Source organism: Passer domesticus, chromosome 28, assembly GCF_036417665.1.
Source record: "Passer domesticus isolate bPasDom1 chromosome 28, bPasDom1.hap1, whole genome shotgun sequence".
NCBI lineage: Eukaryota > Metazoa > Chordata > Aves > Passeriformes > Passeridae > Passer > Passer domesticus.
Window position 1 is genome coordinate 2,323,994 of NC_087501.1, and position 27,791 is coordinate 2,351,784.

Below are 27,791 nucleotides of genomic sequence, written 5' to 3' on the forward strand. Positions count from 1 at the left end.
CTGAACATGCTCAGCAGTAACGTCACCTCAGCAGAATGCCACCTGCTATGGAATTCTTTATCTGCACAGGAACTAGTAATCCCACAAGCAAGATGCCACTCATGAAGTGTCCACCACATGCAAGGTGGAATGAATGCTCTCCCTCATTTAGGGTCACCCTGTTCTGTTCACAGACATGAACTGTACCTGCTGGACTCCACAGCCACACGTGTGTGGTCACATGTACAGCAGCTTAGGTGCAAGTTCTGCTACCAAGAGAAAAAACACTGGCATGTAGTGGCCAAAGAGCCTGTCACAGACAATATGAACAGTGTAGGTGCCTCTCATTTCCTATTTCTGCTGTACAGAGGGATTACCACAGGCTGGAATGGACAGATATAACAACAGCTCCTGAGGAACAGATGGTCCCAGTGAAAAATCTGGCATAGGTTTGAATCCATCTGCACAGCACCTGACTGGTACAGAAAATGAAATGAGGTAGGACAGGAGGAACACTACAAAGGTACCAGGTCACAATTATCTCAAAGGAAGACATCAGTGGGCAGGAAAACAGCAGTATCACCATCGTTTGCAATAGGCAAGGAGAGGCAAAAAGAGGTCCCAACAAGTTACTAGGACAGTGGTTATCTTCATGTAGCCACAGCTTCAAATTCCATCAGTGCTGTCTCCACAGAAGTTTCCCTGTCTGTCTCTTCTGATTCCCCAAATAAGTTAGAATTCCTACCTTCAAACACTGATGAAATAAGGGAAGCAGAATTACATGGAGATACCAGTTAAAAGATCTCAATGTATTTCAAGTCTGTATGCAGAGACTCAAGAACCTTGATGACCAGGATTCCTTATGAAATACCCAGAGAAAGAATTCAGTTCTTTCCCTTGTGGCACCATTCCCAATCTCAGGCTTCTCAACTTCCCATCCTGGGTAGAACAATCTACCCTTCCACTTCTTCCAGTCCTTTTTGAGGCAGAACAGCTAGATGTTCTCCCTGCTGGCAAGAACTACACAGCTCTACACCCTAACCCCCAGTGACACAGGAATGCAGATGCTGGATCATCACATTGAAGTTTGTGAAATTCAACTTTGTATCGTGTACAATGGGATAAAAGCCAAACAAAATACAATGGAAGAGGAGCTACAAAAGGCCATAAATCCCTAGAATTTCCTCTAAGACAGCAAAATGAAGGTGATACAAGCTTACATAGCTGACTCACTAATCCTAAGGGACCTGAGCAACTCTCCCATCTACTATTGTTCCAAATACTTCAGACTCAGGTAGGGATGAGGTGGTTTCAGGTCAACCTTACTTTTCCCTGCTTTCCAGCACTCTGAGCACTGGCTTTCCTGCTTATACTACTAGAGACAAGGGAGCAGCCCTAAAGAGATGGATGAGATAAGAGGCTGCATCCAACAGCCAGGGAAAGGGGAAATAGGAAAAGTGCTCTTCCTTGCTATCAGGATCCTCTAGGTTCGGACTTGGAACTTGCCAGCCTTAGTCATGTATTTTATCCCCTTGAATGGCTTGTACTTCTCCCCATACATGTCCAGGCGATTCACCTTCAGTCCTAGAGGCAAACAAACACAGGGTAAGACTGACTGCTGCCACAAAGCTGGCAGGCCTTTGGGATAAAGGGACAGAAGATCATACTGGTGGTGCAGAAAGCACAGGGAAAGTTTTAGCAAGCAGTAGGCAGAATGGAGTAAAGCTGACAACTGCTCATTGTTAGAATCATTCTTTACAAACACATCCTTAATTTCTTTAGAGGTCTGTAAGCACAAAATGCAAGGAAATGCAAGTAAGCTGTTTCACAGACCACTAGAAAGAACAAATCCATATATCTGTAGTCAAAGCAGATAACTTTTTTACCTGAAGAACATGTTTCAGGCAGAATGTACTTCAGAAGGTTTGCAAAGTTACTTCAGCTACATGCAGAATGAGCAGTGGCACAGCAGAGAACGTTCCACTTCTTTACCTCAGAGTCACTTACCAGATATAGCCAGCTGCTGAATTTTAAACTGCAGGTTAATGGTGGGGTTTTCATCTGGTTTCGATGTCCCAGCTTGCAGGCTCACACTCCCCTTCAGACTTGGCAGTTTCTGGGGGTTTATTTTCCCAACATCCCATGACAATAACTTTAAGGAACAGAAAATGCAGCAGTGAAACTCAAATGCTGCACCTTCTAAAGAAGAGTCCCCTTCCAATGACAGCTTTTAATGTTTCTCTATGAAAAATATCCTTTTCTTAGTATCTTGCCTTTCCTATTGGCCAGACACAGGATTAAGGAGCAGATACCTCACTCTGAACCTTTGTCCTCCCTCTTTTTCCACGAGGCTCCCCAAAAGCCTATTATGAATGCTACTCCCACTACTTGTGCTAAAGGCCACATGGGTAAGCCCATCAGATTAATGTTTGCAAGCAGAAAAAAAAAGTGACCTCCTCAGGTTTAACAACAAAACCAGAACACCCCAAACCAAACCAAAGCCATTAACCAACCCTCAGCATGACAATAAGATATGCAGACATTTGCAAGCCATCCACCAGATTGATGTCCCATTATACAAGACCAGTGCTTGGATTTTCTTCACACACCAAGTAGCCAGGACTACAATCCACTCAGACACCAAGGTATTTGTTCTGGGGATTAAGAAAACCCTAGTATGCAATTGTTCAGAAAATGTTCTCACCCCAACAAACAGCCTTCAGCAAAGCAGTGTTCATGCAAGCATGAACAGGTTTATCTATTTTCTGATAGATAAGAAAGAATTTTTTAAAAAAAATTATCTGATTTCTCTCTTTCCTCTTACCTTTGTAACTGGATCAAAGGCATGTGTTCCCTGGGAGGGTGTGAGGGTCATATTTAAGACACTTTTTGGCATCTGGCTAGTGACCATCACTCCCTCTACAGTCTTCCCCATAGTCTGCTTTGGCCCCACTGTGATCTCAAACCGTCCCAGGGAGCTGCTGTCACGAAAACTGATGTTGTGCTTAACGTAGACAGGAATTGCCACAAGACTGGAATAAAGACACAAACAGAAAGTCCTTGTCAATCTCTTGTCTTCATATTTGTTTAAAAGAGGAGGAAATCCTACACTCATCTGTTTGAGCTAGGAGCAAAGTCAGGATTCCATTCTCAAGTCTTAATTACACTTTTTCTAATCAAGCTTGCTGTATCCTATTTTATCAGAAAAGGGAACTACATCCAATAAAACAGGAGGCTTGACCAAAAGATGAGAAATGTTTTTGCATGTCACAACCAGGTTGGCAAGGAGTTCCTGGCAGTGCAGTACCACTTGAACTACATGTTTGTACTTTTGGTTGCATTTGCCACTCCTTTTCACCTACTAGAAATAAATCTGACAATGGTCTAGCAAAATTCTTTGGCAACTGTAACTCCAAATAGTACTTGGCAAGCTGCTTCTAGAAAAGAGTGTAAACCTAGACAAGAACTTGTGGTTGCATTAAGAGAGATGTCAAAAACCTAACAGGAGCACCAAACTATCTTGTTTTATTCTGAAAAGTTTTTTATAAACATTAAATCAACAGCTTGATTACTCCACACTGTCTAATTCTTTCACTATCTAGTTTGTTTATCTGCTAGCAGTCTTTGAAAAATGCTGGCTGGCCAGATAGAAATTACAGAATCACTGCTCTAAACAAGGAGAAAATGTGTAATTAAAAAAAAAAAAAAGAAAAATGTAAGTCACCATGCACCTCTACTTCACTTGGCTCAACATGCCACCTCATCTTTAAAAGTTCCTTCTTTTATCCTCTTCCTAGCCAGAAGGATCCAAATGTCATAATTGACAGCACCAGACTCATCACCTACTTCTGAGCACTGACATGGTAGGAGAGCAAGCGGAAATTCCCATCAGGAGGAATGAAGGAGAGAATTCTCTCTGACTCCCAGCGCTTGAAACGCACGCAGGGGTGAAAGCTGACATCGTCCAACAAGCGAGGGTTCTGAAACAGAAAGAAAGTCACAAGGTTTGTGAAGACAGCACAACTTACAATGACTTCCTCTTCTTAGCACTCTTCTATTCATGAAGGGCCTACCATTTGACACACTCTTGACCACTTGAATGTCCCCATTCAGACATGTCTGATGCTGTTATATCCAGATGAAAGCAGTACTCAATAACCTCTATCCTTTTTTAGGATATTTTTAATCCTATTTTAGAAAACTTAAGCGCAAAATACAAGGAAATTACACATAATTACACTGGTGTGTACTCATAGTAGAGGTGGCCCTTCAGGGTATCTGTTTAAAGCACCACTGTACCTCAAAAACTTAGTCACAGGACACATCACATGTGCTTTTAAACAGATAATCTGAAAAAGCCTTTTTAGGCTCCAAATTGCTGAAGTTCCTGATGAGTTCCCATTGTAATTTCTTTCTCTTTTCATCTGGCATACCCAGATTCTGATATCCTGGGGTTCATCATCACAGGACCCCAATCTTAGCAGCAGGGCTGGGAAACCCCTTTCAAAATACTTCAGTAAAGGTACATCCTTGAGCTTTACCATGAAGGAAAGGGTAAGGTCTGGCATCCCAGTCAGCTTGACACAAGCATCAATCACTCCCTGGATTTCAGCAGTAATGGTGGAACCTGTAACAACAGGATTAACACAGGTGGTTTTGTGAACCTGGTCAAAAAAAATCCAAAGTGGAAAAGCTATGAGTGAAGAGGAAGGAAATCTATTTTCTTAATGAGATGCCGTGGTTCATTATGTTGCCTGCTCAGCATTTGTATCATTCCCAATGACTCCCCTAGAAGATTCATTCAGTTAAGAACCATGGACACCAACAATGTCCATTTTAATGGACAATAACTCCCAATTCTAACAAGACAAGAAGCACAAATACTAAAGAGAAAATGCTATGCACGATTTTTACTCGTCTTCTATTTTCCCAATATAGAATTGCTTATGAGACCTCAAGAACAAAGTGAAAATCTTGGCGTCTCTGTAAAATTTTTGACTGAATAGCACATACAAGTTAGCAATGTTGCAGAGTAAAAAAAAAACAGGAACAGAGCTTCCCACAGTTGGATGAAGGTGCACCTATTTCAAATCCTAACTCTCTCTCCAGTCATTATCAGGACAAGTTATCCTATTCTTGACAAGGAGCAATTTCCATACCTGATTTGTCAATGATTGCATCTATCTCCTCAATCACATCAAAATAGGCCTCATTGTTGGTGTATTTTACACCAGTACGTCTCCACGGCACCACTGAGAGCTGTCCAGTGGGAAGCTGGTCACCCACATTAGTGCTTCCTGGAAAAAGAAAGGGAATCAACAACCACAGAAGTTAGGCAATGCTGCAGAGCACGTCCCTGGCCTTACACAGCTTAATTGTAATTAATCCCCAAGAACCTCTGTTTCTTTGTAGGAGAGCAATTACTCTTCCAAACTCCCAGCACTCCAAACATGCACATCTCTCTTACACCCAGCTCTAAAACATACCACAGGAATGCATGGGACAGTGTCTACACATGGGGATGTGTAAACTCACATCAAACTAACTCATCCTGGAAGTCATGTCATGGCTGTAACTGAAAATATAATCTGACTTTTTTAGGTTAAAATACCCCCAAATCAGACCAAAACCAAAGGGCAGCTGGTGCTGAAATTGGACGGAACCTCAAAGCAAAGCACTAACAAATGACTCCCTAAACACATCTGTGCTGCATAAATTATATGGGACACCATGAATTTTCTTCACCCATGTCCTAATTTACTTATGCAGGAATATTGCCACCTGGACTCCCCAGTTTATCTTCTTTTTGTTTCCTGTACCTGTGATGGTGTTGACGACTGTTCGCAGAATAGTAGGAGGCTTTATCAGCTCCTTAAGAATATTGGACTCTGTTGCCAATGGAAATCCATTGTCCAGCATCTCCTCCAGCACCTCGTAAACCACCACAACATTGTCCTTGATTATTACCTCTGAACAGACACCAAAATAATCCTGTGCAGAAGAAAGAGTTATTCAGTGATCTCTGAAAGAGAATCTTAGTGGTCATTCAGTCCAGTGCTCTCCCACACAGGAATAAATCAAGGCTCTTCTTGGAGGAGGCAAAAAACCACTGAAATTCCCTGTATTACTACAAGCACACCAGACACACACAACTCTGAGCACACCTCAGCCACTGCTCCAGTAAGGTGGCAAATTACCACATCAGCTGTCCCAACTAATTCAGCAGTTTTTAAAGCTGAACATTTAATTTATTTACTGTCTTATTCTATGTGAACTCCAAGCATCTTACAGGAGAGATCAGGTGCATGTGAACAAACACAAACCCGAGCTTCTAGTTATTTACAGCAATTAAAGAAATCAGGCATTTTGCATTAAGAATGAGTATATGTATGCTGTGGCAGTAGAGAAATCCTAGTTCTGCGTTACAAACACTCATTTCAGCCATACCAGATTTTAATATATATCTAAGCCAGTGACTACACACTCATGCTTCATACCCTCATAAAAACCAAGACCTAAGGGTCTGACACCATCCACTGCTGGCCTGAACAGCCAATCCACTCCCTCAAGTCAGAGAAACATAACTCAGAATACAGGCTCTGACTGACATCTTGGAAGCAAAAGCTCCCGTGACACTTGTTTGGCCAAGCACGCACATTTCCTGTATGCTGGCAAGATGCTGGTCACAAGACATTTCAAATCCAGACAACAAATCCTGTTGCTGGCAGGCAGCAGACAGACATCTTTGCCATTTTCCTGAACTGATCAGATGTGTCAACCTTAGCACAGAGGGAATACAGCTGCTCTGGGGCAACTCCTGCAATTGACTGCTTTAGGAAGCTTCCAAGAAGCATCACTAGATGAAAACACATGGATGGATCACTAACTGATTAAAGTACGTGGCTATGGATTGCAAAAGCTCCTTGTGAGAACAAGGCCAGCTTGGTCTTAGTTCACAGTTCCCAGAGCAGACGAGGCTGCAAAACAGAAACACTGATTTATGAAAGGCTCACCCTGTGGGCACAGGCAGATCCCCAATCCATCGTAATTCCTAGGCAGTAAATCCCCGACTACGGCAAGCCCTGCCTACATCCTCACAAACGCAGGATGAAAATTACGCGACAGGAAACAAAAAATAAAACCCTATGAGGTTCAAACAAGAGGGGTTCCTCGGCCTGAGGGTCCCAAGCCCCTCGGCCATACCTGGAACGTGTCCACGACGCGGTGCAGGAACTCGATGACGAAGAGCGGCGGCACCTCGCTCTGGATGACGGCCACGAAGAAGATCTTGTGACGGTAGACGCTGAGGAGGTAGTGGTGCGGCGTGGGGATCACCGGCGGCACGTTCTCCGCCTCCGAGGCCCGCTCCTGCGCCTCAAAGAAATAGTCACACACGGAGCGGCTAACCACGCTCTTCCAGTGCTTCTCCAGGAAGATGTCCCCCGAGGCGTTGATCAGGAACAGGCTGTGGATCATGGTTGCGGCCGGGCCGTGCCGTGCCGGAGCGAAATCCCCTCAGAGCGCTCCCGGCGCAGGCCCCGCCCCCGCCCGCCGCCGGCCCCGCCCCTCGCGCGCGCCGCGCGGCCGCCGCCAGCACCGCCCCCGCCGCTCGGGACGGGTCTGGGCAGCGCGCACCGGTGAGGCGGCGAGCCCGCGCTCCACAAAAATCCCGGACGGGGATCGCTCCCGGTAGAGCGTCTCTATCCGGTGACCCATTCCGTGTCCCGCCCCGTTACGCGCCTGACAAGGCGCGGAGCGACGCGGAGCCCCGAGGCCCGGAGCTGCGCTAGGCGGCGCCATGGCGAGCCGGGGATGTCCCTCACGGAGGGCGCTCCGCGCTCCCCGCGGTGCGCTCGCTGCCCCTCCTGCTCCTCCTCAGCGTTTAGGGGTCCCGTTTCTGCAGGGGAACTGGAATATAGCCCATGGAATGAGGAAACAACCCGGCTTTTGCAAGGAGGAACATTTAGGGAAACGTTTTTCGTTACATTATTTTGCTGGGTCGTTCACCACGGAGTAACACCCCGCTGGCGTGAAAACAATTGTCATGCCAAATAATTCTCTAACAAATTATTCCTTTGCATTACTACAACTAGTGTTTCACGTTCATAGAGCAGATCCCTGGACTTCTGAGTTAAACATGCCATGACAAATAATTTTTCTACTACACTGCTGGGAATAAAAACGGGAAAGCAGTCATTTGTATCCCATGAAATAAGCTGCTTGAGCACAGAGCTTTTTTTATACGGGAGCCTCCTCTATGTGGGAGGAAGGTCTCGCTGTCGCACCAACACGGAGAGGCTGTGATCTGAGATTTCAGACCCAGCTGTGATTCAGGACTGTGGGCAAATATTTTAAAAGGTGCTATCCGCCTTGCCTCACGTCACCTCACGGTCCGGCCCGGCTCGTTCGCTTCCCTCCCTCACCGCCCCCTCAGCTCCGCTCCGAGCGTGGCCCCGCCCTCCGTGGCCCCGCCCTCCGTGGCCCCGCCTCCTCCGCCCTCGGTGGCTCCGCCCTCCCCGCCCTCTGTGGGGCGGCTGCGGCTCCGCCGCGCCCCCTGGCGGCCGCCTGCGCCCTACCGCGCTGTTCCGTGGCCTCGCCACCCCCCTCCCCCCGCGGGCTGTTCCACCTCGCGCCCCCCCGCCCCCCGCCGCAGCGCGCCGGGCCCAAGATGGCCGCCGTGTCAGTTTCGGGCTCCGCTGCCGTCCGGCCTTCACCTCCCGGGACCCGGCGCTCGCGGCCCTCGGTAAGTAACGCTGGCGGAGCCGCGCCGGCGCGGGTGGTTGGTGCCGAGGAAGTCGGGGACAGGCGGCTGGCGAGCTCCGTGGCCTGGGGGAGGGGAAGGCCCAGTTGGGCGCTCCAGGCTCGCGGCCTGTTCCGGCCCCGCCGCCGCTCTGCGCCAGGCCCGGCCCCGCCGTCCGCTCCCGCGGCGCTCGCCGGGCCCGCGCCTCGCGGAGGCGGCGGCCGCGGCACGGCGCGGGCGAACAGCGCGGGGGTCCGCGAGCTGAGCTCCGATCGGTGTCTGGCGCCAGAGAGCGCGGCTGAGGCGGGCGCGGGCCCGGCCGCAGCAGTGCGAGGAGCTGGCCGGGCCCGCACTGCCCGTGGCCGGGAGGACGGGGAGCTGCGCGGGGCCCGGCTGTCTGCCGCGGCCTGCGCCCCGCTTCCCCCGAATTCGCCGGTGCCGCTCTCTGTGCTGAGGCTCCTTGGGGCGCCCGCTGCGGGACCTGCCCGCGGTGGGGATGGGGACGAGCGGTAGCAGGTGCAGGGGTCGCTTGTCACCCGGAAAGCCGGAGACCCACCGGCGCTGGGACCGTCCCGGTGTCGCCCCGGCCTGGGCGGACGGTTGCATAACGCCCTGCGCACGGAGCTCGGCTGGGACACGGGACGGCATCCTTGGGGGCTCGGGATGCAGGGGCACCGCGGGAGCGCAGCTCTGTTTTGCCAGGCGGGCAGGTGTCGAGGACCGGATTTGCCTTTACATCTGTTGTTCGCAGAATAAAAGAACTCTAGGCAAGCACTGCATCTTTTCTGGTTTAAGCAGTCCTTCAGAGTCTTTCCAGTACTGGCCGTGTGGAGCTCTGCTGTTGAGTTTATGTCTGTATGCAAATGTGTTCCGTGTGTTGATAAATTCTTCAGTACTTACTAGAAAGCGGAGCACGATAACTGTGTTGTGAACTTAGCTCTTGCCTGAAACTTCCCTTGTAGAAAATCATTATTTCTTGTGATAAACACTTTACAGATCCTTTACTCCTGAAGCAGAACTTCAGCACAACAGGCAGTTATCACACCCAGAAAAAGCTATTTTAAAGATAACTAACTAAAGGCTCTAAGTAGAGCCTCTTACCCTTTCACCAGCATTGTTAATTAGCAGTGTCATAAGCATTCCTTTTACACTGTGCAGGGTCACCTGTTACTTTGTCCTCAGGTGTTTTCAGTGGGCCTCATCAATACTGAAAATTATGTTGGATTCTTTTTTCCTGTGGCCTCTAAAAGTACAGCATTAAATTGCAATCTCCAGCTGTGTTTCTTCACTTTTTTTGCTTTATGGAACAACTGTCATAGCTTTTCTTCACAGATGGGAAAGCCATGATCACACTCCTGAAAGTGCTCTGAAAGTTTCTTGCTGTTTGCTCAAGTCTTAGTTATTCCTATTTGCTGTCAAAGTTTCAGGCAGTGTCTTCCATGTGTAAAAATTAAGAGAGCTGCTGCTCTTTTAAGATATTTGTTGTGGTTTTCTTTTTTCCCCCAAATATTAATTCATGTTGTGCTCAGCAGTGATACAAATCTTGGTATAGACTAATGGATCAAAATGGAAGGGATACTTTTCTCTAGGTTGCATGGGGTAATTTTAGTGCTAAAGTATGCTTTTATTAGTAGTGAGGATAAAATCTGAAGTATTACTTCAGTATTTTAGAAATGTAGTGGCTTAAAAATCTGCTATGTGTTTAACAAATTAATATTGTCTGCTACTTTTTTCTTCAAAACAGTTTTTTTACATGTCTCTCTTGTTTTCTTCTAGGCCTAACATCAGAGCTCTTTTGGTTGTGAGACCAGAAGCTGAGGTGAGCTAATGCTGAAATCTTTATATATTTGTGTAAAACCCTTCTGTGAAGCTGTTATGGGATTTATTGGAAAGAGTATAAAAGTTTCTAACTGTTTTGTTTTCTTCTCTTCAGTGTGAAAACAAATAATGTTTGAGAAAGAAGGATTAATTCAGACCAGAAAACGTGTATGCTATGGTTAGCTGCTTCCCATCATTCGAGGATCTGTTTTCTCATCATTTGAAACTCCTTCAGCATCAGGATAAAGGATAACGACTCTATGGATATACAGAATTCTTCACCATGGTAAAACTCGCCAACCCGCTGTACACAGAGTGGATTTTGGAGGCAATCAAAAAGGTAAAGAAGCAAAAACAGCGACCTTCAGAGGAGAGGATATGCAACGCAGTGTCATCTTCGCATGGTTTGGACCGCAAAACTGTTCTGGAACAGTTAGAGCTGAGCGTTAAAGATGGAACTATTCTAAAAGTCTCCAACAAGGGTCTCAACTCCTACAAGGATCCTGATAATCCTGGGAGAATAGCACTTCCGAAGCCTCGGAACCATGGCAAGTTGGATGGTAAACCAAACGTGGACTGGAATAAACTCATTAAACGGGCGATTGAGGGCTTGGCTGAGTCTAGTGGCTCATCCTTGAAGAACATCGAGCGCTTTCTGAAAGGTCAGAAAGATGTGTCTGCATTATTTGGAGGCAGTGCTGCCTCCATTTTTCACCAGCAATTACGACTAGCTGTCAAACGTGCTGTTGGCCATGGTAGGCTCCTTAAGGATGGACCTCTGTACCAACTCAACACTAAAGCAACCACTAATGCTGATGGGAAGGAGAGTTTTGAGTCTCTTTCCTGTCTCCCTCCAGTGTGTCTCCTTCCCCATGAAAAGGATAAGGTAAGACACAGTTTTTGTATGGTGGTTTTCTTGTGGTCGATGGAATGTGTCAATACAGAGTTGCAGTTTGAGGCCAAAATCCTGAATCTGGTATGCTAGAAGTTATTAGTGTGTATTTAGGATCCCGTTGTATCCAATTTTCTAAACATGAGAGGAAATGTAATGGACTGTAATTTGTACTTTGGATCAGAAAATTGCAGATGAGCTACTGTGGGGAGTTTACAGTGCTTCTGTGCAGTGGAACTGAAAGTATGGTAACAGGCTTACTGTAGGTGTGTCTGCAAAACATAGGAAGGAAACCTCCTCTCTTGAAGGTGAGATGGATTTGCAAAGCAAACCTGAGATGTTCTTTATGTTCACATTTTTATTTTACTGCCATTTCTTCTTTCTATTTGAATTCAGGTAACATAGTGAGGGGCTGATTAGTATTGCTACCTGATGCTTAGAGGCTTTCTTTATAATGGTAAAGAACTTTCTGTTCCAGAACCTCTTTGTTGTGAAATAGGAAGAAACCTGGTCTAGTGGAAGGTGTTCCTACCTGTGGCAAGGGTTGGAACTGGATGATTTTTAAGGTCCCTGCCCACCCAAACCATTCTATGATCTGCAGAGCATGGAGATCCTGGAAGGAGCACTCAGGGACTTTTGTACCTCTGCCCCTCCTCTCTTCCCCATTTTAAATACATGTTCTTTATAAAAAACAAATAATTTTTCTGTTGCTTTCTCCTATTTTTCTGTGGTTTCCCCCTCCTTTCTACCATACTTCTGCATTCCTAAGGTCATTGATTCTCCCCTCTAACCTCAAGATGAAGTTCTTGGAGTGAAATTCCTACCCAGTCAGTATCTTCTTATTCTTTCTGTTACTGTGACTGCAGAGTAGAACAGAAGCTTGTCTTTGTTTATTAAAGATCAGTTTGCCAGTGATTCATGTATTTGTGCTACTTATCTTTAGAACATCTGTAATGTGAAAATTACTTTTTTTTTATCCTAAAAAGATACATTTTTCAGCAGAATGGGACATTTTTGGTTGTTCTGAATATCCTGTTCAGGGATAAGTTCTTTGGATGTGTACTACTCATGGTTTTTGGAGTCAGCTTCACTCTCTGGTGAGAGATGCTTTAATGATCTCTTAGGATTTGAAGATTTAAAACTGCTGTATGAGCCTTTTTCTTTAAAGAAAATAAAATCTTACAGCTGCTTTATCACCAGTAAAGTTTCTCTGAAGTTCTCATTTAATTGTGAGAGCTTTACTGTGGACACAGTACCTAACTTGTCAGTGTGCTGTGGGCTGGCATAATGTAGGAAGTATTATGCTGAAAATTCCAGTGTTCTGTCTACAAATCTTTCCTATGTAAGTCTCCAACTTTATCCATAATGAAATCAGTACAGCTGTAAAAAATGTTATGAAAACTGGATATAAACAAAGCTGGCACACGAGGTGACTGGATTGAGAGTGTTGGTAGCAGTGGAGAATAGTGGCTGTGCTGTTATTAACACAGTATGTTTCACAGCCTACTCAGTGTTCTTGTAATGTGCCAAAACTCAGGAGCAGCTTGATATTCTTTGAGATAAATTGTTCCCTCTGCTTTTCTTAAAATGTTACAAATCAGAATGGTGAATGGTAGTATGAGCTACTATAAATACTGAATTTAGTCTGGGATTTGTTTTTTATCCCCCTGGAAAAAGATAAATTTTGCGAGGTATTCTTTCATTAAATTCTTCTGAGTTTTTGTGTCTCTGTGTGTCTGTGTTTAACCCTAGGTGTCTGCTCTTCATGTGCCATCTCTGTGCTAGGTAACTCAGGCAGAGTTTCATACTAGTCTGAAGTAATTTTGAAGATAAAATGTTAAAACGTGTAGGTTTTGCCAGCATTAATTGACTGGCACACACATGGTGGCTCAAAGTTGTTCTCCAGGATTTTTAAGACTGCTTATTTTTTGGTTTTGTTTTGTTCTTGGTTGGTTGTTTTTTCCATGCAGACAGTGCAATCTTCACTCTGCTGCTTTCTGTTAAATCTCAAGCAGTTTATGCAGGTGGAGACAACATACTGTGCTATAGTGACTTTCTTGACTTAGTGGGTTCTTGAGAGTGGTAAGGGATTTTTTCTTTTTTTTTTTTTTTCTTTAATGGAATATACATGGTACAGATTATTTGGGAGTATTGTGACAATGTTTCCCTCGATTCTTAGAAGAGCCTTGGCATTAACATGAACAAAAAAAGTTCAACCTCCCACCTGCCAGGGGATGGGCTGGCAGTCCCCGAGCAGCAGCCCCCAGACAGCTTCTCCCCAGTTTGTGCTGAGCATGACACCATATGGTCTAGAATAGCTCTTTGCACAGCCTGGCTCAGCTGGCCTGGCTGTGTCCCATCCCAGCATCCTGTGCCTGCAGCCTCCTTGCTGCAGGTGGGGTGAGAGGCTAAAAAGTCCTTGACTTTGGTGTAAGCCCTGCTTGGCAACAACTGAAACATCAGTGAGTTCTCCAAAGTATTCTCATCCTACAAAACACAGTACCCTACCAGCTCCTAGGAGGAGAATTAACAGGATCTCAGCCAAAACCAGGATAACTGTTCAGTAGTTAATAGTGTTACTACAATGCAATAATTACTTTGAGAGACTACTACAACACAGTAATATTTAATACTGTTGAAGAGCAAGGATCTCTTTCCTGGTACATCATTGTGAGGAACTTAAGCTGTAGTAAGTTGCAGGTGTTAAGGCTGGATGCCTTAAAGATAGCTTGCTCTGCTTTTTGTTGACACTTGTTACAGAAAGAATCTTTGTAAAATCATTATTATTTAAAAAAATAACATATCAGCTAACTGAAAGAGAAGTGGAAATAATTGCTCTATGTGTTGGAAGTTTCCAGAGCATCTGAAATTTGATCTCATGACAACAGCAGGACTGTTTCTTTCTCAATTAGAAGTAAAATACAGGTGGTATATTTGATATCCATTTGCCCTGTCCTTGGATCTGTCTTTTATGTCAGTTAAAACTGTCTGTGGCTGCAGCAACCTTTAAGTAAATATCTTAGTATCATCCTGCAGTACAGGTGAGAGTTTAAAGCCAAAATTCAGGAAGTGCTTCCTGGAAAAAAAAAAAAAAAGAGAGGAACTTCTGTGGCTGAAAAGTAGGAGTAATATTTAAAGCAGATTCCCTGTGCTGCTTTCTTGCAGGTTCCTTATGGTGTGTCTGTTTCCTAGTTTTGTGTTGCTGTTATATCTGTTGGTACTATCAATCAGTTTAACTGTGGACTATTCTTCTTTCTTGCCAGTAGTAGTTCTAGATCCCAGTGTGCACTTGTAAACTCACATGAAGGCAAACTTCTTGTATCTTTTTAGAAAGTTCAAATGCTATGAGGGCATCATAGTTGTTTTGAAGGCCTTTAAGCATACAATAACTATTGCTATATTGTTTCTGTTTAAAGTTAGTAATTGTTAATTCCATGTCTTAAATTAAACAACTGCCTGTTTACTGGTAAAGAGGTTATTTTTGGATTGATTTATGTGGGGTGGAGTACATAAATGATCTGCAACTAGAACACTGTAATTACATATTGAGAGCTCACCCATCTCTCCAAGGGCACTGTTCAGGCTTAGGCTCTCAGCTGGAGGAGGATTAGGATTCACTCTCTTCCAGCTGGTTCTGGGGAAGAGAAGTCTGTAGTTCTGTCTAAAAAAACCTTGTGGTTGATAACAGATGGCCTCCATCTGCACACTCTGTAACTCTGGAAAGCCAAGTGTTAAAAAATTACTTTGAACTTTATTCACTCAATTAGTAAACAGGTGAAGTAGCTCGTAGTAATTGAGCAAATCTAAGCATGTCCTGAATGCTATTGCCATGGACAGCTGTGAGTGGATGTTGTGAACTGATGGATTTGGTGAGGACTGGGGCTCAGTGGTGCCAAGAGTGGCACTGGCAGTGTCTGGAGTAACTTAGAGGCAAAGCTTGTAACCCTGGGAAAACATCAGATGTGATGATAAGTACCCATGTCAATGGGTATTGCTGTGGAGGAAGTCTTTTTAACAGTGTTCTCTAACACAATTTCAGTGTAGGATAGTAGATTAAAAAGTGTCTGACTAGTCCAATATTTTGGCTGGATCCCTGTTGTCAGTCCTTTCTGTCCAGTGGATTATTGATAGATATGAGATGATATTTTTCTGAAGATGTTCAGGTTCATAAAGGAATTGTATTAACTACAGGGATTTTTTTCCTTCACTATACTGTCTGAAAGGAACATTAAGAGTTGTGATTTCATAACTTCTATAGAAGAAGGGTTAGTTACCAACCATTGCTGCTACAAGTTGGTATTATTTAATAGTATTTCCTAAGTTCTGCAGTTTTCTCTATATACAGCAAAAAAGCCAGCACAATCTGTAAAATTACTTTGACAATATGAAATTCATTGGTTCTGATTTTATTGAGGCATGGAACTGAAGCAGTTGTCCTCTCCAGCCACTGATCCAAAAGACATGGAATCCAGGCTGTGCTCACTGAAACATGTTTCCTCATGTTTAAAATATTTTTTTCCCCCTGTTCTAGGTTGTACTTTCCCTCTGTCTTTTCTAGCTCATCTGCTCTTGCCAGGAGCTCCAGCTTTTGAGGAGACCTTTGTAACAGAATGGGCTATTTGAAGTGAGGAGTAATGATTTGTCACTTGCTTAAAAACAGACATAAAAAAGCATTATCTAATGTGAATTCTCAGAAGCCATCGACCCTTGCTTCTAGGGGGCTCACATTCAGGGGATCTTAAAGAGCAAAGCAAAAAAAAAAGTTGGTGTGAGTGTTTGTGTTTCTTTTATGCTGATTTAAATCCTGTACCCACTCGATTCCAACCACAATGACTGCCAGAAGAAGGATGTGATGATGGGACAAAGATAGTCCTGGTGTCTAGTGAGCCTCAGGTGGTATTAAAATGTCTGTGAAGTAAAGTGCTTTAACATTACTGCCAAGTGACCGTTGTGACATTGTGGCTGCAGACCTGACTGTGACTTTTGAGGCCTTTCCTAACCTCACTTTTCCTAAATTAACAAGACTACAAAGCAGATGGGCTCGCCAAAAACGAGATTGTAAAATTACTACACACACGCTTTTTCCACAGGCACTTCTCCGTAGTCTCCTTTAGGAGAGCATACAGTCTGAGAATCTTTAAGGCACATTTGGTTTCTAGAAACCCTTTGTATAGTAACAACATGTGCAGAGAGGCTGGCAGGCTGTAAGACACTGTCAGTCCAATTTGTTCTGGCTCCCTCCCTCACTGAATCTGGTGACATCACACAGATAGATGTGCTTGCAAGCAAAACAGCAGAAGGAGTTGAATGTCTGCCAAAAAATTTGCAGTATGAAACTGAGCTGCCTGTTTCCAGTCTTGTTTTCACTAATCTTTCATTGTGTGCTTGCATTTTTCACTTGCCAGGATGTTCTTTGCTGAACAAACACAGCAGCAGAGAAATCTCTCCATACTTAGCATAACAGTCTCACACAGAAGCTTTGGAAGAGTGGCCTGATCTCCACATTCATAATTGTTCTAATTTAATTAATTACTCTAAAACATTCTGAATTCTAGTAGAGCCTTCCCCCGAACTGTAGATGTTTTGGGGATTTTTAAAATGTGGTAAAGTGTTTGCTTGCAGCTTGCCAGGGTGGTAAATACAGGAAACATTGAAGCTGTGAAGGATAGTCTTTGATCTGATTCTTCCAAACCTAGACAGGTGGACATCCAAATGTGAGGAGCTGTGGGGATGAACAGAGTATGCACAAATACTGGCTAAAACAGAAAATAACTACTATCTTAGGGTGTTGACTGTCTATAAAACTCTCTTTGATGAAATAAATTGCTCATGCACTTCCTGGAGAGAATATGTGAAATAATATTATTTTTCCCCTGAAAAATTGCATGAGTGTTAGAGCTTTCCTTTCAAAAGGTAGAAGTAAAAGTAATTCCTGAAATCTTGATTCCAAAGAAATTGAAGCAGTGATGGACCCTTCATACACAGGGGTTTTCCCCCAGTAAACGTGATGCTGACTGGAAGCAGCTAGCTGGCTGGCACCTAGAGTCCAGTCATGAACAGAAAGAGAACAATTTGTGTGCAGTAGATCCCCTCTCTCTGTTAAAATAGGATGGGGAATCCCTGCATAGCTGATTTGGCTGTGGTGACTGTGGCTGGAAAGACACTGCCTGTGGGCAGTGAAGATGCTAGCTTGCCCCTCCCACTTGGATATTAATTATTTGTATGTTTGGCATAACAATCTGCAGTTATCTTCTTCTCTCTGTTTCTCAAAAGGAGCAAAAACTGCAATCCTTCAAGTAACAAACCCTGTGAACATATTTCATACTGTAGTAGTTTGATGGGCAGGTGATTTCATATTAGTTTAAACTTCAGCATCATTTGGGATTTACCCAAAGGCTAATAGAAATACTTGTATTCTAAATGAGGAATGTCAGGCTTTCATTCCTGTTGAGAAGCTTAATTTTGAAACAGCAAAGTTCCAAGGTGTTCAGGTTGTTTCTGTCTAGTTGGTGCTTTAAGGACCACACCTCAGACTGGAAGTGTTCTGTCTGTACACTGAGTGAAAGGCAGAGCTTTCCGATTTTCAGTTTCTGTATTACAGTAGTATAAACAAACCTGTTTCCTGCAAGAAACTGGATACAGCTTTTGCTTTGGCTTAGGCACAGTAAAAGTGCTTGAAGTTCTTCTGGCATATGTTTCCATGTGATAATGAACAGTATGCACATATGTACCTGCAGAATAGATTCTGAAAAGGTATGTTCAGAATCACTAACTGTAACTTGATACAGCTATGCAAGGAATGTTTCTCAAAAGTTGTCGTAAACTGAAATTATTCCCACCTCCAGTGTTTTAAATATGATTTTAGCATATTTTTATTGTATTTTTAAATTAAATTTTGTGTACATCTTTGCTCTGGAAACTATAAATCACAGGATTTAAATGCAGAATTGGATTAGAAAGAATTTGCTAGATAATGGTATCCAGCACTTCATGTTAAATTAGGCTATCCTTTTCACTCTTATTAGTTGATCAAGTACCACTTTAAAACAAACAATTATTGCACTTGCTACATCTTTGGTAAGGCTGTAAAGTGTCAGGCCTTAAATTTAAAAATGTCCTCCTTATTCCAGTCCAAATGTATTGTTGGCTAGCTCATATCTATTTCTTACTTTGCTAGTGCTCTGCCTCATTTTAAATACATCATTTTTTGCTACACAATGTCTAACTCCCCCATAACATAAATCACACCTTTTTAACTGTGTGTGATTGCTATATAGCATACTCACATAATTTTCTGCAGGAAGATTTTATTTTAGTTTCTCATAACAGTGTTAACAGTTGCACAGTTTTTGTACTTAGGAGTGTTAACTTCTATTCAGATAGTGCTGTATTGAATGTGAAAACCAGATAAAATCATTGAGACATAATGTGTATTACATCACGTTTATGTGATATATCAATGTCTGTGTCATTTTGTGTATTACAGTTTTTGTGTTTACTGTCTCTTTTCCTCACAGCCGGTTGCTGAACCAATTCCAATTTGCAGTTTCTGCCTTGGTACAAAAGAGCAAAATCGGGAGAAGAAACCTGAAGAACTCATCTCTTGTGCTGACTGTGGCAACAGTGGTAGGTGACCATTTACAGGGCTGCTGCTTTTCTCCCCTTCCCTTGAGACAGAAAAGCTGCTACAGTGCCTGGTGCTGCCCCTTGCATCTAGTAAGAATTTTGCCATTTAAGACAGAGAAGTTTAGTGTAGTCACTCCTGCTGGCCCAGACATGTGAGGAATATGCTTCTGTGGCATACAATACAGTTATAGTTCAGCTGAATCTTAGGGGAGGCAGCTAAGCTAACTTAGCACAAATAACTCATTTGGCTCCTGGAAGTTGGTTTTTTTAATGTGGCAGTGAAGACCAGTTTCATTCAGTCACGAAGAATTATCTTTGGGTTCTTTTTGTATGTGGGCCTGCTATTTGCTATCTGGGGCGTTGGTTTGTGTTATAAGTTGGTAAGAATAGAAGCAGCTAAAAATAGTATCTGGATAGCCAAAATTCTGCATGGGAATGGCCATTAACAGAAGTATAATGATTTTACCAGTAACATTTTCTCTTTTTCTCCAGGTCATCCGTCCTGTTTGAAGTTCTCTCCAGAGCTGACCGTTCGAGTGAAAGCCTTGCGATGGCAGTGTATTGAGTGCAAAACATGCAGTTCCTGTAGAGATCAAGGAAAAAATGCTGTAAGTGTAGTGAAGTGTGGATTGAATGAAGTGGATACCAGTTTTGTGGCTGTTATGTTAAACTACAAAATAAAATTATATTAGAGGCAAATATCTGCAGCTTTTATTTTAGTCTGGTACTCTTTCTGAGAGCTGTGAAATACCTTGAATTGTAGTTGAAAACTATGTGCCTGTTCTCTGAAATGGTGACAGATTAATGGAGGGCTTGATGCTGCTGCACATATAAAGAGATTATGTCTTCAACAGGATAACATGCTATTTTGTGACTCCTGTGACCGTGGCTTTCACATGGAATGCTGTGATCCTCCTCTTACCAGGATGCCAAAAGGTGAGGACTTTGTGGTGAAAAGGAGAATTTAAGATGGTGTTGGAAGACATCAGTGGGCAGGCAGTGCTTCTATTTATTTAGTCCTCTTTTAGCTACATTTAGCTCATTTCTGTATGGAATTACCTTTCAGGTATTAGAAACCAAATGGACAGAACTTCACTTCCAGGTTTTTTCACTGTGTCCTGTTTCCTGTATGTTGCTCTCTGTGAAGGATTTTGAAAAAAAAAAATTCTTGAGGTTTGAAGGAATAAAAGTGATTCCTGCAGATTAAGATGATCCGCTTTCATTTGCATGAATAGCCTTGTATGAAAGAAAGAGATGGCTTGTATGTTTTTGAAGTGATAACCATTTGGACAGTAGAATATTCTGGACAAGTGAACTTCTCTTTCCAGTCAGACAGCAGATTATCTATGGGAGATTCTTCCTTGGCAGTTAGAAGAAAACTTTCATATATAAGATACTTGGAAGAGCTATAGTCATAAGCAGATAATGAGATAATTAACCATTCAATTATGCTTTTCTGATGATGTACTGCCAATTAAGGAGACTTCCTTTGTGTTTGGAACTCTTTGGGTGCTGGGGAATATTAACAGGGCTTGAGTTTAGATTGTTGAAGCCTACACATAATTCTTCTTACACATATATGTGATAATCAGTGCCTTTGGTACTGTTCCACCCTTAATCTCAGAAGGCCTGTGGACTGTATTTTTCCCTTTTTTCCTATATAGATGTCTTTTGCATTCAGTGATGGGGATTTGTGTCTTACAGGTATGTGGATATGTCAAATATGTCGACCACGGAAGAAAGGAAGAAAACTTTTACAGAAGAAGGCAGCCCAGATAAAAAGACGCTATGCTAACCCAATAGGACGTCCTAAAAACAGGTTAAAGAATCAAAACACAACGTAAGTCTCTACGAGGAAGAGTAGGATGTGAAATTCTGTGGGACAGGGAGTATTTCTAAAGTCTTTAGTCTACTTTTGAGAAAGTTTCTTTTACAATTAAGAGCTGTTCATTACAGATTTTCTGGAAAGGGCTGTGAAAGACTAGAAGTAACCTTAGTGCTTCTTTTGGCCAAGATTTTTTATTCTTTTTAGTAATTTGCTATTTATTTTTGAACTATTCCTTATAGTCATAGACAAATTTTGCTGTTCATGTTATCTCTTTTGCTAGGTGGCTCCTTCTTCCAGCATAATTGCCCTGCTTTGCATTTCCCAAGAACCCTCTCTGATACTGCTGCCAGAAAATATTTGGCCCCTTTCTTCTTCCATTCTGTGTGTTTCTGCATTTGTGGAGAACTCTGTTGTGCTGAGAGCAGTTGTGTTGCTGCAGCCTTGTCATGGTTGGTGGGGGGAATTGAGTAGGCATGACTCAGTTTTTTTGCCTTTATTCCATCATTTCACTTGCAAAATATATCAGAATTGTGCAAAGGTGTGTAGTTTATCTTCTTGGGAAAAAGCTGCCTATTTCTGTCCTCTCTGCCTGAAAAGACTAGCTAAAAATAGTCAGTCAGTCTAGGACACTCCCTCTGAGAAGTGTTGAATACTCAGTTATCTCATAGAATCATAGGATCATTTAGTTGGAAAAGACCTCTGAGATCATTGAGTCCAACCATTAAGCCAGCATCCCTGTGGTCACCACTACCCATATCCCCAAGCCACATGCACACACCTTTTAAATACTTCCATTTCAATAGAGTTTTAAAGTTTACAGTCTTAAAGATAGCAGCTGTTTGGAGAGCAATGCTGTTTTCAGCTAAGGTGGCCATCAGTGGTATAGGTTCTTAGCTAATAGGAGCATCCTTTGTGTATTAACTTTCTGTGGAATTTTTACAACAATTTCCTATCAGTACAAAAACTATGGCAATGACAAGTGTAAATGTTTTGAAGCATTCTGTGCAATTTATTTTTTCTGGTTACTGATTTTAAAATCTCGTGTTAAATTTGGTGAAAATCTATTGTTTATACTCAAATTAGTTTGACATAATGTTCAATGCAGAAAATAGTGCAGCACCTTCTACTGAGATGTTTAAATCCTGACTCCTCTAGGGTACACAGACTCTTGATGACTCCCATATTATTAAATTCTTCAGCTCATCTTCTGTGTGGTTGATAAATAGGTTAGAGAAGATGGTAGGCCACCTGACCACAAATTTTGACTGCATCTTTCCCTTTCTCATCCTTTAGATCAAAAGGTCCTTTCAGCAAAGTTCGCACTGGTCCTGGTCGGGGTCGGAAGCGTAAGATGGCTCTGTCCAGCCAGTCAGCATCAGAAGGAGGGTACCTGGAACAGACAGATGTCCTGGACTTCTGCAGAGATGGCAGCAACACCTTAAAGTTTAACAAGAAAACCAAAGGGCTTATAGATGGCCTTACTAAATTCTTCACTCCTTCCCCTGATGGACGAAAAGCTCGAGGAGAAGTGGTAGACTATTCTCAGCAGTATAGGATCAGGAAAAAGGGTACCAGGAAATCTAGCACTTCAGAATGGCCCACAGGTAAAGATTTTTCACCCTGCCAATGTAAGTATCCTGTATACCAAGCAAATGTTCAAAGGCTAGGATGTGGAACTGACTGGAATTGTTAGAGGCTGAAAACCTTGAGCTGAAAGTTAACACTGGAATGCACTTATCTTTGGTGAATTGAGGTAGAATATGAGCTGGAAAAAGGAAGTGATTCTAGAGATCTTAGCCTCTTTATATATGATGGCAAGGTGTTATGATGAGTTAAATGGTTACAGTGAGGTAGAATGCCCATTAGTAAGGAGGCATTTGCAGACAGCCAAGGAAATGGGCTAAATAATGTCACATTTGAAAGAAATAACATAGGCAGTGGTCCATAAAAATTAAGAGCAGAAAAGTAGAAGTATGAAATAGAAAATAGATAACTAAAACCAGTCTGACAGACACAGGAGTTTCCAATCTATGGATGCATGCAAATGTTCCTTGATTTTCTCATCCCTAGAGAGTCTTTTTGTGCAGCTTGACATCTTGCTGAAACTATCCCTTCCCTTTGGAATGCAGTTCTGCTTTCCTTGGTTTTTTTTGCTTTTCTAACTTAAGATATTATCTATGCCTGGACCTTTATTTAATTTCTGTATTCGGATATTTACAGTTTTGTTGGATGGTCCTGAATTGTTCCTAAGCAGGCATTGGGAAATATTCCACAATAAAATACTATGTTTACAGCTTTAGAACAGTTACCTGCATTTATCTGGCTGGTGCTGAGGAACAGCAATGTGACTTAATGCTTTGAGAGTGAGGTGAAGTGTCTAGAGGCTTTTGTTGGTTTTTTTTGTTTAGGCTTGTTTGTTTGTTTTTGTTGAAGGGGTATTTCTAAGGTGGCAAATGTAGGTGTCCTGTTCTTGGTTTAAATAGTTATGATCCTAAGCCTGTTTTTGAAAAACAGGGTTAGTGGTAGGTCAGTTATGCCTTCGTGGAATATCTATGTGGTTACATTTGGGCTTGCTTAAATATAGGACAGTACTACTTACATGGTCCCAAATCTAGAGCCTGTTCTTCCTTTGTCATCCCAAATCTGAATAGAAAATCCCATCAAAAAAATCCTGCACAGTGTGTGAATGCAGCCAGATGTTGTTTGTCACTGCACTAAAAGCAAATACTTTTTTGTAAATGTATGTGACGACAATTTTCTCTTTCATTTACAGACAATCAGGATGGCTGGGATGGAAAACAAGAAAGTGAGGAACGTTTTTTTGGAAGCCAGGATGTCTTGAATGAAAAAGACATGGAGTTGTTTCGAGATATTCAGGAGCAAGCACTGCAGGTAAAGTTAAATTTTCAGTGTCTAGCAGTAAGTACCAAATCTCTAAAATAAATTTAAACAAATCTAAAACCACCACCCCAACAACAAAATAACAATAAGAAATGCAGACTTCAGATGAGTCAGTCTGTCACAAAATCTAATGTTCTTGTTTTCTGCTGCTTGAAAGTAATGGAGAACTGACCTCAAGAGAGCTGAAGGATAATACAAGACTGAGCATAAGAGTGTAAGAGGTTAAAGTGGTTAAAAAACCTTGGGGACTGTGGCTTTAGTCCTCCCAGAACTGTTAAATAACTGGTAAAACATGTGGACTATAAGAACAATAAAATATAGGATGGTTTGCTGGCAGAATGGGTCACATAGAGTCTTGAGTACTTGGAGCATTCTTTTCCCAGATCCTTTTATGGAACAGCATGGAGCATTGCTGTTTGTCTGTTTGTGTACACACTGACAGATGTTCACCAACAGAAGGTGCTGTTCCTTTTCATAGAGCTCCACGAAATACAGATGCCTAGGATTAGATCCTGAGGTGACTTTTGCCAATACCAGTCCCACTTAGGAAGCTTAGCAAGGTGTTATTTTGGAATGTTTCCTTTCCAACACTAACCCATTGTCCTGGGTGTAGCTGTCTCATTCTGCTAGCATAAATTTGCATTTAAGTAATTAACTGGTGCTCTTTATATTAGTTGCTGACCTCCTGCATGAAGTGTTCTCATTTATTAGTATCTGCAGTCCAGGTGCTTCATATTATAATGCAAGGCTTGGATTTCTGTTATTCTGTGAGTGACAGTCTTTTGAGATAAAAACTTCATGAGTCGAGAAAGCATTCACTTTTTTTGAAAGAAGAGCCTTTAGTATCCTTATTTTTAGTTGTTATAAAATACACAGTTACTATCAGAGGGACAGGGGAAATAAAGGTTGTAAGTCAATAAGTAGTTTCAAATACTCCATTTTCTATTTTTTTCCTTCCAATAAATGTGAGCTTTTTCTTTAATTCTTCAGCACTTGTGATGATAAGGAGGTTGTTGCATCCTGAATGTTGGATTGGTAGCTACTATATTCACAGTAGTCCATCTAGTCTCAGAGTTGGAAAGACACTAATGTGTGATGTTAAACACCTTCATATTCTAGTTTTTAGCCTCTGGAGCAGTTTACATTTCTGTTCTTCACTGTTGAAATAACAAGTACAAAAATTACAAGGAGACTCAAAAATTATTGTATTAAACTTCACTTTCTACCAATTTGTATTTAAAACTATGACATGTGAATGGTAGTGGAGACACATGGTATGATAATGTTTATTAATTCTTTCTTTTTGTGAATCACATGGTTGCTTGCTTGGAGTGTGACTGGTACTGGTTTTTAGTGTCAGAGAGCAACATCTGCATCTTCCTAATTACCAGTGAGTTCAAGCAGGATGTCTAGATAAAAATGTTTTCATTTATTTAATCTTAGAAGTCTTTTGCTTGGAAATTCATGAAAAAAAACAAGGGTTTTTTTCCCCTTGCATAGAAAGTAGGGGTGACTGGGCCTCCTGATCCACAAGTCCGCTGCCCTTCTGTTATAGAATTTGGCAAATACGAAATCCAGACCTGGTACTCTTCCCCATATCCACAGGAATACTCAAGGTAAGGCTCTTCTGTGTTCTTTTTCAGTGTTTATGGGAAAGCTGTACTCCAGCAGGCATAGAAATCTGATTATTCCTACTTTTTGGTGTCTGAAATATTTTTCTGCTGTGCTGCACCTATAGTTGCTTTGTTCTTCTCTTGCTTAAGAACTTTGCAAATTGTCTGAACTGCAATCTCTTTGAACTTGATTCAGAAAGAGGAATGACTTGTAAGGGACTTACAAGTCCCTTACAAGTGACTTCCTCTACAGCTAGAGGAAGAAAATGAAGTGAAACTCTTTATTCTGCCAGTATGCCAGTATGCTGTACAGACATTCCTGCTGAAGCTACAGTATATAAATGGAGTTAAATCACAAAACTTTTGGGATACTTGCATTCCAGTTGATCATGTCAGTGTAGTATATAACATGGTTTTAAAGCAGATGGGTAGGTGGTGATGTGACCCATCACTCAAGGATATGTACATACAGCTGGGATGTTTTCTGTGACAATGAGAAGAAGAAGGGAGTAGGAATTATTTTCTCATCCATTCTAGTGGAAAACTGGGAAGTGTTACTGTTTTTTTTCCCTAGGATTTTAATATATTTCTTCTGGCATAACTTAATAATGAAAATGTAATTATGCGGGGCATAAAGGGCATTTTTTAATTGCATTTATTACAGAATAGGTGTCATGACTTTAACTATGGTAATGTGGTTTTGCCCTCATTAGCACACACACAAGATGAGTGTATATTTCATTTGTTTTCATCAAGCTCTCTGCCAGCAGGAGTGAGGAAGTTTATACAAAAGTCTCTGTCTTCAGTCTTTGTTCTTTCTTTATTTTTGCTTACAGGCTACCGAAGTTGTACCTTTGTGAATTCTGTCTAAAATATATGAAAAGCAGAACTATTCTCCAACAGCATATGAAAAAATGTGGGTGGTTTCATCCTCCAGCCAATGAAATCTACAGAAAAAATAATATATCAGTCTTTGAGGTAAGTTAGAAAACAAAGCTGCTAGCTCTCATCTGTAAATTAGGGTCCTCAACACCTAATCATGTGATGAATTTTTCTTAGTCCTAAACATCTTCATTCTTGAAACATTGAGTTTCCAGGAGTGAAGAACAGCAAGCAAGCAGCCAGTAGGAGCTGACCTTGTGTATAGATTATTCATCTGTAAAACACAGAAGACTCACTCTGTAAAAATCTGGGGTTTTATTTTACAAAAATTAATTTTAAGTTGTCTCTTAGGCTATTGAGTGTAACAGTGACTTGGTCACAGCCTCTGTTCTGTGGAAGTTTTAAGTCCTTTGAGATGCTGCCTGTGACAGAGAAGTCTTCTCTCATGTTAAGACATTTGAAATGTGCAGGGATACTGAAGTGAAGCCTGTCCTTGCATAACAGCAAATGGAGTGACAGAACTTTCCCTCCTGTCTCTAAGGTTGATGGCAATGTCAGCACTATCTACTGCCAGAATTTGTGCTTGTTAGCTAAACTCTTCTTGGATCACAAGACTCTCTACTATGATGTGGAGCCATTTCTTTTCTATGTGCTGACACAGAATGATGTTAAGGGCTGTCACCTTGTTGGCTACTTTTCCAAGGTAAGTATTTGCATAAGAAAATTTCAGACAGAACTTTTCTTAAGGTTTTTATCCTTAATTATCTCAGTTATTTTAAAATAGTTTTATTTGAAGCTTTTTCTTAAGTAATCATAGCAGCAGATATGAGACTAGATTTTGTTATGTTATGCTTGTAACATTTAAAGAATCGCTGGAATATTGCAGTCTTTTGCAATGAGCTTAGCTACCTTCAGATTTATTCTTAGAATTTGCCTTCTCTGCAGCCCATGTTCTTTACTGTGTACTATCTAAGAAAAAGGTTTTGTCAAATTCTGCTTTTCTTATCTGAAATGATAGCAGAGCTTTAATATTGTCTCTTCAAAGTCTTTCCTTGGCTTTATCATTCTTAAGAAACTTTGTGCCTTCCTATCTCACTTTTTGATATAGAACTACTTAGGCATCTTACAGAGGAATTTACATTGTTTCTTACTGACCTGTTTTTCAATATGATGCTTTTTTCCCAACAGGAAAAACACTGCCAACAGAAGTACAATGTTTCCTGTATAATGATTCTTCCACAATACCAGCGTAAGGGCTATGGCAGGTTCCTAATTGACTTCAGTAAGGAGCTTTTTCTTTACTTTTTTCAGTCTGTCTTTTCATATTTTAAAGGACTTAACAGTAGAAGCAGATATTTTTCAAAATACAACATCTCAGGACAAAGGCTTCTAAAGCTCACAGAATTATCTGAACTTCACCATTTACTATTTTTGTTGGAATTTTGGCTCTAAAGACAAATTGATCATTTTCCCTTTAGTTGCAATGTTCCCTGTGTAAGCAGCTTAAGGTAG

At 41.9% G+C, this 27,791-nt stretch overlaps 2 protein-coding genes across 3 annotated transcripts in view; one reads left to right on the forward strand and one right to left on the reverse strand.

Moving 5' to 3' along the window:
* Positions 1 to 1,071: 1,071 nt before the first annotated feature.
* AP3M2 (adaptor related protein complex 3 subunit mu 2) lies at positions 1,072 to 7,546 on the reverse strand. Its single transcript, XM_064400566.1, has 8 exons — positions 7,183 to 7,546; positions 5,799 to 5,970; positions 5,139 to 5,276; positions 4,521 to 4,606; positions 3,826 to 3,959; positions 2,804 to 3,011; positions 1,987 to 2,131; positions 1,072 to 1,563 (listed from the first exon to the last, which is right to left on the reverse strand). The coding sequence occupies exons 1-8, from the start codon at positions 7,453 to 7,455 to the stop codon at positions 1,463 to 1,465; spliced, it is 1,257 nt and encodes a 418-aa protein (XP_064256636.1). The 5' UTR covers positions 7,456 to 7,546; the 3' UTR covers positions 1,072 to 1,462.
* A 1,061-nt stretch (positions 7,547 to 8,607) lies between these two features.
* KAT6A (lysine acetyltransferase 6A) overlaps positions 8,608 to 27,791 on the forward strand; it is a 31,226-nt gene continuing 12,042 nt past the window's right edge. Inside the window, exons 1-13 of one of the 2 annotated variants that reach the window (XM_064400193.1) lie at positions 8,608 to 8,722; positions 10,496 to 10,538; positions 10,653 to 11,423; positions 18,947 to 19,055; positions 19,548 to 19,663; positions 19,910 to 19,991; positions 20,760 to 20,895; positions 22,177 to 22,487; positions 23,657 to 23,775; positions 25,285 to 25,400; positions 26,234 to 26,375; positions 26,821 to 26,982; positions 27,468 to 27,561. In XM_064400193.1, the coding sequence (XP_064256263.1) occupies positions 10,821 to 11,423; positions 18,947 to 19,055; positions 19,548 to 19,663; positions 19,910 to 19,991; positions 20,760 to 20,895; positions 22,177 to 22,487; positions 23,657 to 23,775; positions 25,285 to 25,400; positions 26,234 to 26,375; positions 26,821 to 26,982; positions 27,468 to 27,561 (1,990 nt within the window). In that variant the 5' untranslated portion in view covers positions 8,608 to 8,722; positions 10,496 to 10,538; positions 10,653 to 10,820. Of the gene's footprint in view, positions 8,723 to 9,368; positions 9,487 to 10,495; positions 10,539 to 10,652; positions 11,424 to 18,946; positions 19,056 to 19,547; positions 19,664 to 19,909; positions 19,992 to 20,759; positions 20,896 to 22,176; positions 22,488 to 23,656; positions 23,776 to 25,284; positions 25,401 to 26,233; positions 26,376 to 26,820; positions 26,983 to 27,467; positions 27,562 to 27,791 lie in introns of those variants that run through there. The other variant, XM_064400194.1, reaches the window with a different exon arrangement.

Coding starts and splice junctions, on each gene's coding strand:
- AP3M2 (XM_064400566.1), bottom strand. CDS start 7,455: ATGATCCACAGCCTGTTCCTGATCAACGCCTCGGGGGACATCTTCCTG. Junction 5,971..7,182: donor GCGTCGTGGACACGTTCCAG/GTATGGCCGAGG, acceptor TCTTCTGCACAG/GATTATTTTGGTGTCTGTTC. Junction 2,132..2,803: donor CCTTTGATCCAGTTACAAAG/GTAAGAGGAAAG, acceptor TGTTCCTTAAAG/TTATTGTCATGGGATGTTGG.